At 35.3% G+C, this 11128-nt stretch overlaps 3 protein-coding genes and 1 pseudogene across 3 annotated transcripts; all 4 read right to left on the bottom strand.

The window, feature by feature from the left end:
* Positions 8–1698, bottom strand: LOC104779914 (putative F-box/FBD/LRR-repeat protein At4g13965; the record flags this gene model as incomplete). Its single annotated transcript, XM_010504342.1, has 4 exons — positions 1581–1698; positions 573–1476; positions 374–508; positions 8–283 (listed from the first exon to the last, which is right to left on the bottom strand). Coding segments are annotated over exons 1-4 (1326 nt in total), but the record flags the coding sequence as incomplete, so codon positions are not given.
* On the bottom strand, positions 2033–3741 carry LOC104779913 (putative F-box/FBD/LRR-repeat protein At4g13965). The gene is made up of 4 exons (XM_010504340.2): positions 3731–3741; positions 2804–3638; positions 2588–2725; positions 2033–2490 (listed from the first exon to the last, which is right to left on the bottom strand). Exons 1-4 carry the CDS (start codon positions 3739–3741, stop codon positions 2200–2202), a joined length of 1275 nt encoding a protein of 424 aa, XP_010502642.1. The 3' UTR covers positions 2033–2199.
* LOC109125256 lies at positions 6434–7137 on the bottom strand (annotated as a pseudogene).
* LOC104783574 (F-box/FBD/LRR-repeat protein At3g26920-like) lies at positions 9568–10461 on the bottom strand. The gene has a single exon (XM_019244549.1). The coding sequence runs from the start codon at positions 10357–10359 to the stop codon at positions 9568–9570; it is 792 nt and encodes a 263-aa protein (XP_019100094.1). The 5' UTR covers positions 10360–10461.

The following is an 11128-nucleotide window of genomic DNA, read 5'->3' as shown; positions in this document are numbered from 1 at the left end:
CAAGTTTGCATGATGAATTCGAAACCCTGACCACACTCTCCAACTCTTTAAGCATCTCAAGTCTCTCGTATGAGTTAAGGCCTATTATGGAGATAGTTGCTTCCTTCAAGCAATTTGCATTTCTGAGGATGTATTTCGCCACCTCTATCTCCTCTTCTAGTTTCTCTTTGTAACCATTCCACACAAATGTCTCGAGATGATGCAACAAACATTCCGCAACATTATTTGGTTGGTTCCATTGCCCATGAGCCACAAGATCTTTTCTTGAACCCAGTGGCCGAGACTAGTGACCACAATGACATTATATTAATTCAACAAAACTAAACCGATTTAGGAAAAGATAGCTGAAAATAATGAACTTCATATTGCTTACATCAATGAGCTTGAGGACTTGCAATTTAGGAGAACTATCGAGCATGAGTGTAAGTAGATTCCACCATTCTTCTTTATTTGTATGTAGCTCCAAATATACTAGCTGGTGGAAGATGCTACCCGTAGGAAACTTAATCTATACATGAGAGAGTATTAGTACAAAAACAATGTAATATCGCCAACTCTATATATAAATTTACCTTCAAGGGTGATGACAAAGCCAAGGAAAGACGTGTGAGTGAAGTTAGAGATCCCAGAAGGTTCTCATTGACTATATCAGAGACATCAATGATATTTGCCTCCACCAGCTTTGGTACGTTCTCAATCAGACAAAAGTCATGACCACAAATCCCTTCAATCTTCAAGTATATTAAAGAAGGAGCATTTATCACATAGCCCTGTAGCCTTCCACGCCTGCTACCAAATATGGACAGTCTCTGTAACGATGGCACCACAATTTTGAAACTCTTCAAAGTATTCAAACGCCTTATTGGAAATAGATGCACCATCAAATTTTCAAGATTAGGACAACCAGATAAAAGGTTAACCACAGATTCATCGTTTTTGAAGTCCACACGGTCAAGGTGCAGAGTTGTAAGGGATTTCAAACGAATCGAAGAAGGGACATCGATACGAGCCGAATACTTGAGTTTCAAGGTCTCTAGTGTTTCACAGTTATACAATAAGCATCTCGGAAATTTGAAAACGTTCAAAAGTGAACATTCTAGTACCAGCTTACGCACATTCCGGGACAGTGCAATTCCAATCAAGATTCCAATATCAATTGTAGAACATCTAGAGAAACAAATTTTCAGATGCAAACTCTTTAAAACCGGAGCCTTATTGTAAGAAAGCAACGACCTGCAAATATTAGTTGAAAATGTCATTGTTCCGCGTACAGGCTTGTGATCGCTACAATCAAACTTGAGTTTAGGCAGCATCTTCCAATGAGACTGCCATTGTTTAGACAAGACACTCGTAGCTATGGCTTCTTTTGTAGGAAGGAGAGACAGTATCTGCAGAATCAGAGCTTCAGGCAACTCACTGATCCTGTCTGCATTCACAGTATCTTGGTGTCTCGTACTCCCACTATCACAATATTTGCTGTCAAATATACCAAAACAGAACAACAAAGAAAGACATGTTAGTCCTAATTAAGTTTTGGACATTACAAGTGAAAGAATCCTAAAACATGTAAAGAAACTAACCATCGTTTCATTTTGTCAAACTTTTGTTTTAAGCCCTTATGATTTACGCCTTTGATCTCCAAATGCAAACGTTTCTGCTCAGATTTGAATAAGGTTAACGAGCAAAGTGGAGATGCAAAAGTTAAGAGAGATCCGAAGTTTGCTATTAATTAATAGATATCCTTGTTCTTCACTTTTTATTATGGTCAACAAAACAAACTATCCTAATTACAAGCAGCTATTTGGGGCATACGAAAGAGTCCACAACTAATTTTTTTTCCACATATCCTCGAAGCAACCACGTTTACAGGAGAGATATCTCTCAAGGGAACCCTAATTAAGACCCTACTTTGTTCAGTAAACTTCGTTATTTTTCATTAATTTCTGTTTTTTACCATTCTTAGTTTCATTAAGTAAAAATGTTTTACCATTTTTTCATTAATTTCATACAAGACATATTTCACCTTAGAAAACAAAAACATTTTCTCAACCAAAGCATAGTTAAAGTTTATTTTCATATGAATATATGACATCATTTGCAAATGCCAAAATGATCTACACCTTAAAAACACAGTCTCTACACCAAAGCATGGTTAAAGTTAGATGTGAGAACAAAGACTCCAGCCATAATACATATTTCTCATCTGACCAGAAGCTGGCATGAACTCGAAGCCCTGACCACACTATTCAAATCCTCGACCATGTTATCTCTCTCTTTAGGATCAGTGATGTGTTTTGAGGAAAAAGTTGCTCTCTTCAAACGATTTGAGTTAATTAGAATATATTTTGCCACTTCAACCTCACCCTCTCGGTTCCATGCATAGAAATCCCAAACGAATGTCTCGAGGTTCCACAATAAACATTCAGGAACATTTTCTGGTCGATTCCATGAGTTCCCACAAGCCACGAGGTCTTTTCTCCAACCCAATTTCTGATAGAGAAAAACATGCAATGTATGTCACTATATATATTAAGATCATCAAATCTACTGGACAAATGTTTTTATGACGGATGAATATATTGCTTACGCCAGAGAGCTTGAGAACTTGCAAATTAGGAGAACCATCAAGCATGAGGGTAAGTAGTTTCCACCAACTAGGTTCATAAGTAGTATATAGCTCCAAGTATACCAGCTTATAGAAGATGCTACCACTGGGAAGCTTAAACTATACATGAAGAAGTATTAGTACATAAATAATGTAATAACAAAACTAAATTAATTGCAAGAAAAACTGATAATCTACCTCCAAAGGTGATAATAATCTCAAGGAAAGACGTTGGACTGAAGTTAAAGATTCGAGAAGGTTCTCATTAATTATCTGCGGGTCAACAATGAGATTTGCCTTCCACAGATCAGTCACCTTCTCAATCAGACAAAAGTCAAGACTAGTGTACACTTCAATCTTCCAGTATTTTAAAGAAGGAGCATTTATCACATAGCCACCACAACTTTGCCCGCTACCATCGTTATTATAAATTGTTAGTCTCTGTAATGATGGGACGTCAATAGTGAAAGTCTTCACGTGTCCATTACCATGAACATTCAAGTTTTCGAGATTAGGACAGCCAGATAAAAGGTTCATAACTGATGCATCGTCTTTGAAAATCACATAGAAAAGGTGCAGAGTTCTAAGGGATTTCAGACAAACTGAAGAAGTGGGGACATCTAAAAGAATTGAATACTTGAGTTCCAAGGTATCTAGTGTTTCACAGTTGTAAAAGCTTGTAGGAAATCTGAATTTTTCAATATAATTAACCTGGAGTACCAGCTTACGCAAATTGCGGGCGAATGCAATTCCAATCAATTTTTCAGTATCAATTGCAGTACACTCATCAAAACAGATATTGAGATGCAAACTCTGTAGAACCGGAGCCTGTTGTGAGAGCAAAGCCTTGCGTTGGTAAGGACCGCAAGAATCAAAACTGAGTTTAGGCAAAGTCTTCCAAAGAGACTGCCATTGCTTGGACAAAACACTCGTGGTTACAGCAACTTCCATCGGAAGATGAGACAATATCTCCAGAATCAAAGCCTCAGGCAACTGACTGATCCTGTCCTCATAATTAAAGCCATCTATTTTGCTGCTAAAGATCACAACAAAAGACACACGAGTTGGTTTTTGAAGATTTGGAGATTACAGTTAAAGAATCCTGAAACATATAAAGAATCTAACCGTTGTTCCATATTGGTCAAGCTTGAATTGAAGCAGATGTAGATGGGATCTGGTCGAATTCGGCCGCCGTAGAGAGCAAGGCTAAGTAGGGTTGTTTCGGAGGAAATATGTATGGTTTGTGTGTATTTTAGACGAATGCCTAGTGATGTTAATATATATATATAGAGGCGTGTTTAACAGGAAAAAAAAAAAGAAAAAGAAAAAAAATCCAAGCCAGTTTAAGCCTTGTCATATGAGTGATTTTAAGCACATTTTACATAGATTGATTCAAACCACTTTATTTTAATGTATATAAATTATATTCAGTGTGTATATGTAATTTTAGTTTATTTTTATCTATTTTAAGGGAATGTTATTAGTTTATGATTTAAATAGAGTTTTGATGTCTTTAAATATCATGTAGAATATCTTTGTTATTCAATAAAATTTTGTTAAACTCTGCAAAAGTTTGGTGTTATTACTTTGTGATATATTAAAAAGTTGTTTAAAGTATTAATAAATTTGGGGTTATTAGATTCATAATTTTATAAAGTCTATAAAAGTTTTGTGTTATCCAACTAAAATAAAAGAATTTAGGATTGTTAATGAATTTAATTACTATATATATATTAGTTTATGATTTTATACATCTTTTTAATTCACAAGATAAAGTCATGAAAATATCATTAAATAAACAGATTGTTTGGAAAACTTAACAAAATTATTGAAAAACCAATCAACATTATAGAAAACCCTTTAGCAAATCCTTTATAATCTTTCACATATTTATTTACTTTCTATGATTTTATTGAAGTCATCAAAATTCTTTATACATTAGAATCTAATAACACCTCTTAAGATATAAAAAAATCACAAACCCAAGATAGTATATACAGTAAAACCTCTATAAATTAATAAAGTTGGGACCATGAAAATTTATTAATTTAAAGAGGTTTTAATTTATCAATTATTAATTTATAGAGAGATTTTTCTAATTTGGTAATTTTTCAAAAAAAAAAGTTTAAAATAAGATTTAATTAATATACATAACTTTTTTATAAAATGAAAATAATAATTATCATATTTTGAAGAGGATACTCAAAGTTTTTTATATAGTAAAAATATTAGAAATGAAATCTAACAGAAATTAGTGTGTATATATTTACATATATATTGATAATTTTATACAATTATCAATTTATATTAATGATGGGACCATATTTATATAAATGATTTTTAAAAGAAAATATTATTTTATTAATTTTATCAAATTGTGTCTAAAATTACACTGACCCAACTTGGAAACGAAAAAATATATTAATTTACAGAAGTTCTTCTATAACCTTAACAATTCATACATTACAGAATTTGTAACCGGTTAAACTACAACTCAACATCTGAAACCAATACAAGTCTTAAAGACCGAGTGAAGTAAGACGTTTGTAAATCCATTTTTGGGGATGAATGAGAAAGTTTAGGAGATAGTTGACTATAACAACAAGCATTTATGAACAAACATATATTTGGTTGATTCTACATCTAAAAGAACCGAATGCTAGAGTTCCAAGGTCTCTACTGTTTCACAGTTGTACAAGCTTTTCGGAAATATGAATTTTGTCCACTATATTGGAGTATGCCTTAGCAAAAATGCAATTCCAATCAAGATCCAGTATCCACTGCATTACACCTATATATAAGAATTTTGAGATGCAAACTCTGTTGAACCGGAGCCTTGCAAGTTGCAAACATTCTTTGAAACTGCAAAAGTATAAAGAAAAATTTACAATTTCCACCAAAAGCTTCTCCACAACGACCAAAACCTCTTCACAAAACACAAAATTGTATCATCCGTACAAATAACATAATAATAATAATAATAATAATAATAATAATAATAATAATAATAAAACGGCCAAGCAGGCCATACTCCATCAAGACATAACAGTAAAAAGTTACATGTAAACAAAAGACTATTTTTCTAGGTAACATTCAAGCTCTGACCACACTTTCGAATTCCTCCACCAGCTTAACCATCTCAATCATGTCTTGAGATTTGTTCTCTTCATAGATTCTTCTGAAGAAAGTTGCTTTTCTTCAAACGATTTGTGTTCCTTAGGATGTATTTCGCCACTTCTTTTTCATCTTCTCCTAGCCTTTTGCAGCCTTTCCACATAAATGTCTCAAGATGAAACAACAAACATCCAGGAACATTCTTTGGTTCATTCCACCTCCTAATGGCCAAACGATTATTTGCACTACGCCATTTCTGAGACCAACGAAGGGAAACACACAATGTATACTATTTTTATTAGATCTTTAAAACCAACTTGCAAAAAATTCTGACAGATGAACATTGCTTACACCAATGAGCTTGAGAACTTGCAATTTAGGAGAACTATATATCGAGCATGAGCACAAAGATACCAACTGACAGAAGATGCTACCAGTAGGAAACTTAATCTATACATGAGATGAGGCAATAATATTAGCACAAAACCAGTGTGTGATAACAGTTACTTGCAAGAAAACTTTACCTCCAACGGTGATAAAGCCAAGGAAAGACGTTTGACTGACGTGAGATATTCCTCATTGATTATCTTAGAGACATTACTAATAGTTGCCTCCACCAACTCCGGCGCATTCTCCATCAGACAAATATCAAAAGCCTTAACCCCGTCAATATTTAAGTACTTCAAAGAAGGAGTACTTAAATATTGGTTTGTCTCAAGTCTCCATATCCGATAGATACAGTACCAAATTTTCAAGATTAGGGCAGCCAGATAAATGGTTAACAAATGTTTCACCGTCTCTGTAGTCCATCCACATAGTCAAGACGCAGAGTTCTAAGATACTTGAGACAAACCTGAGAAGGGACATCAACGCAGACCCAACTTATGAGTGTTATACAAGCTTGTAGGAAATCTGAAATACCCTTTCTCAGATATAGGATGGAGAACCAACTCACGCACACGGCGTGCGTATGCGATTCCAATCCACATTCCAACATCCACAGAACGACACTTGCCAACCTCAAACTCGAGATGCAAATTCTCTAGAACCGGAGCTTTATTGGAAAGCAAAAGCCTGGTTACGATCTCTGAGTATGTCTCGTGTTCACTTTGATTGTTTTCATAGTCAAACTTGAGTTTAGGCACAAGCTTCCAGAGAGACCTCCATGGTTTAGACAAAACACTAGTGGCTACAACATCTTTAAAAGTAAAGACAATATCTGGAGAAGCAGAGCTTCACGCAAATCACTGATCCTGTCCTCATTCACACCACCTCCAATTCTCAAACTTTTCAAATACCAAAAAGAAAAAAATAATGAATTAAATGGTTTAGAACGAGAACCCTCGAACGATTCATAAGAAAGAGATGCACAACAAAAAAAACCTAGAACGGGTCATAAAAGTATACCATCGTTTCATTGTCGTTGATAGAGATAAAAGTTGAGCACGAATTAAAGAGGAGAGAGCTCGCACAGGTAACGTATTCCTTCCTAGTCAGATATTGTTTGACTGCCACTTTGATTTTACGATTCTTCTATATGTTTTGCGATTCTTTATTTAGTTTCCTACTCATCAGATTATTTCCCAATGGCAACAAGCTACGGCAACATAAAAATGAAAAAATCACAAACCCAAGATTTTATAACCTCAACAATACATAAAGTTCAGAATTTTGAATCGTTTAAACTTAGTACCATACGTCAACATCTAAAACCAATGACGTGTGTAATACTAGAACTTACATGTGGTAACTTCTCAAAATCTTTATTTTTGTATGAACTAGATATGATATCATTAGTTGTGTTTCACCTCAAAAATACATGTTCTTAACCAAATCAAGACTACTCTGTTTTTAGCAATTCTTAGGCCGGCCTTAGCTTCTTATTTCTGAATCTCTTCTTCCAAATGCCAAGATATAGCCATATAAATCATAAAACCCCAAAATTGGATCACCATGACACCAAATCAAAAGTAAGGTTTTTTTTTCTCACATTCATTCAATATCCAAAATAGATAAAAATTCCTAGAAACCGGTTGAACAAAACGCATAGTAAGTTTGTAAACTAAAAGTTATAATTTTTCATTTGACCAGAATCTGGCATGAACTTGAAGCCCTGACCACACTATTCAAAGTCTCGACCATCTCAACTCTCTCTTTAGGAGTGATGCATTTTGAGGAGAAAGTAGCTCTCTTCAAACCATTTGTGTTACTTAAAATATATTTCGCCATTTCGGTCTCACCTTCTCGTTTCCATTCAAATCCTTCCCATATGAATGTCTCGAGGTTCCACAATAAACATTCAGGAACATTCTTGGGTTGATTCCATAATTTCCCACAAGCCGTGTGGGATCTCCGTCGCTGAGATCAACATGAGAGAGAAACACATGCAATATATGTTATTATTAGATCATCAAACCTACTGAAAGATTTGTTGATACAAATGAACATTAATTGCTTACACCAATGAGCTTGAGGACTTGCAGTTTAGGAGAACTATCAAGCATAAGGGTAAGTAGATTCCACCACTCTGCGTTATATATATGTACCTAGCTCCAAAGATACCAACTGATAGAAGATGCTACCAGTAGGAAACTTAATCTATACATGAGGCATAGTATTAGTACATATAAACAAATATAAAAATTGGTCAAGAAAGAATTGTGCGATCGCATTTACAAACGCTGTTTCAGCCTCCAAAAGAAGACGCGCGGCCAAACGCTCAGAAGGATAGAAAGGCCTTTCTTCCTTCACTGCTAGAGTCTAGAGAGATTGTTCGGCTGGATGGTAGGGTTTTGAAGAGGGGGAGTAGTACTACATGTGTCTTCGCTACCGTGAAAATCTAAAGACTATCTAATTAAAAGTGTTTTAAAGTCTGTAGTTTTGGATTTGAAAATTTAGTATTTAGAAAAAGCTCTTTCAGTAATGAATTGCAAAAACTAAAGATTAATTCACATATACAAGTGATATACATAAATTCAAATCTGTAATTTACTTCGATTAAGTAATGTTCCTTCAATCCCAAGAATCAGGCTTCAAAGTCACAACCAAGGACTGAACATGAGCTTCGTGGCAGTATAACACGAGCATGCATGAGTTTTTAACCACACTAGTCTCTATGGATTGCAACATCTTAGATGCGTTCCAACATCAAACTCAACTAAATCAGAAAATTATAAATGGGTCTTTCCAAATTAAAGAGTACCAAACCTGCGCACAATGACAAATAAATCTCTACAAATATATATATATGTCTAAGTTTCATTTGAACACAAGTTGACATGACTTCGACGCCCTGACCACGGTTTTGAGTTCCTGAACCATCTCAACTCTCTTGTCCGAACTAATTTCAAGTTTGGAGAAAGTTGCCTTTTCCAAACGCCTTGCGTTCCTAAGGATATATTTTGCCACCTCTATCTCATCCTCTAGTCTCGCTTCAGAACATGTCCACACCAATGTTTCGAGGTGGAGCAACAAACATTCAGGAACATTCTTCGGTTTGTTCCATTTCGCCCAAGGCTCCTGATCTATAACCTTTTTCCACTTCTGAGACCAACGAGGAGGAAACACAAAATAAAATCACATATAAATATGATCATCAAACCCAAAACAGAGCTGGAAACATTGTTGAAAGATGAACTTACTATCTTGAAACCGATGAGCTTGAGGACTTGTAAATTAGGAGAAATATCGAGCATGAACGTAAGTAGATTCCACCAATCAGATTTATATGTACATAGCTCCAAATAAGTCAAGTGATAAAAAGGTACTACTGATAGGAAGTGTAACCTATACATACATGAAGGCAATATTAGTAGAGAAACAATATGCAATAACAACAAGTAATTCGATTAATCACATGAAAACCTTACCTCCAAGGGTGATACCTTCAAGGAAAGACGTTTAACTGAAGTGAGTGATCCCAAGATGTTCTCGTCGATTTCACCATTGATGGCAATATCTGCCTCCACCAGGCCAGGCACATTCTCAGTCAGACAATAATCGCTTCCAACAAGAAGCCCTTCAATCTTCAAGTATTTCAAAGAAGGGGCATTTATCTCACAGACCGAATCATAAATATAATCAATAATTGTTAGCCGCTGTAAGGATGGCACGGCAATAGTGAAAGTCTCCACATTTTCACATGACTCATCTCCATTTAGATTAACCACCAAATTTTCAAGATTAATACAGCCAGATAAAAGGTTAATTATTGATTCATCGTCTTTGTAGTCCACTTCGATAAGGCGTAGAGTTCTAAGCGATTTCCGACACACCGGAGAAGGGACATCTACAAGGACGGAACCAAGATTACTTCCAAGTTCCAACGTCTCTAGTGTTTCACAGTTATACAAACTGCTAGGAAATTTGAACGGTTCTCCACCAGTGAAGATATTGAGTACCAACTTACGCACATGGAGTCCAAATGCAGTTCCAACTAATATTCCGATATCGATACTACTAGTACCTTTCGTAAAATAAATCCAGAGATCCAAACTCTGTAGAACCGGAGCTTGATGCGAAAGCAAACACCTGCAAACATTATTGGAAAATGTCTCGTAACTAGTCCTGCCACTGTATTCAAAATCAAGACAAGGCATCATCTTCCAAAGAGACCGCCATCGTTTAGCCAAGACACTCATGGCTACAACATCTTCTGTTGTACGTAAAGACAATATCTGCAGAAGCAGATCATCAGGCAACTCACTGATCCTGTCCTCATTGCTCAAACTCGGACCATAACTTTTGCTATGAAACAAAACAAACAAACAAAAACCTTTTTAATTGAAGCAACGAAGGAACACTGAGTTAGTTTGGAGCTTACGGTTAAAAGAAAAACCCTAAAAACACATAGAAGAAACATATCATCGTTTCATTGTCGTTGATAGAGACAAAAAAAATAATCGAAGTGTAAAGGATCAGCTCAGTGCAGGTATTATCGCACTTGCAAACGCTGTTTCAACTCCAAACCAACCAACAGAGAACGATTCAATTCAAACCACTATAAGAGAGAGTTCACGGCAGTGAGAAAAACTGGTAGACTTTTATAACGGATGTAAAGGGTTTCAGAGGAAGCGGAGAAATTTATTCAACCGATACAAACCGGATGAAACCGATCGTCCCTCAATTCAATTTTGTATAATTCCGGTTTAAATATATTTTAGTTATTTTTACATAAATAATTAAAATCATGTTTTGGTGTTTGTGTGTGTAATAAAAAGTTTTTTTCCAGCTCTGGTTTGTTTAAAATCAGTTTAGATATTTTACGACCATTTTGAAAAAATAAGGTGTTAAAAAAGGGTTTAAATATGAATTCATATAAAAAAAAATGGTGTGAATGCGACATGAATTTGAGAAGCCCTGACCACGCGTTTGAATTTCAGGGTGGTAAGCCGAAAGAACCTGAGGACT

Source organism: Camelina sativa, chromosome 4, assembly GCF_000633955.1.
Source record: "Camelina sativa cultivar DH55 chromosome 4, Cs, whole genome shotgun sequence".
In the NCBI taxonomy this organism is placed as follows: Eukaryota; Viridiplantae; Streptophyta; class Magnoliopsida; order Brassicales; family Brassicaceae; genus Camelina; species Camelina sativa.
Note: the sequence above shows the minus strand (reverse complement) of the source record. Positions and strands in the feature narration are given on the sequence as shown.

What these genes read in the sequence shown, in the direction of transcription:
- LOC104779913 (XM_010504340.2), bottom strand. An exon ending in GATTATTATCACCTTTGGAG is followed by an intron (nt 2,726 to 2,803) that starts GTAGATTATCAG and finishes CTTCATGTATAG; the next exon opens with TTTAAGCTTCCCAGTGGTAG. An exon ending in AAGTTCTCAAGCTCTCTGGC is followed by an intron (nt 2,491 to 2,587) that starts GTAAGCAATATA and finishes TTTCTCTATCAG; the next exon opens with AAATTGGGTTGGAGAAAAGA.
- LOC104783574 (XM_019244549.1), bottom strand. Translation starts at nt 10,359, where the DNA reads ATGAGTGTCTTGGCTAAACGATGGCGGTCTCTTTGGAAGATGATGCCT.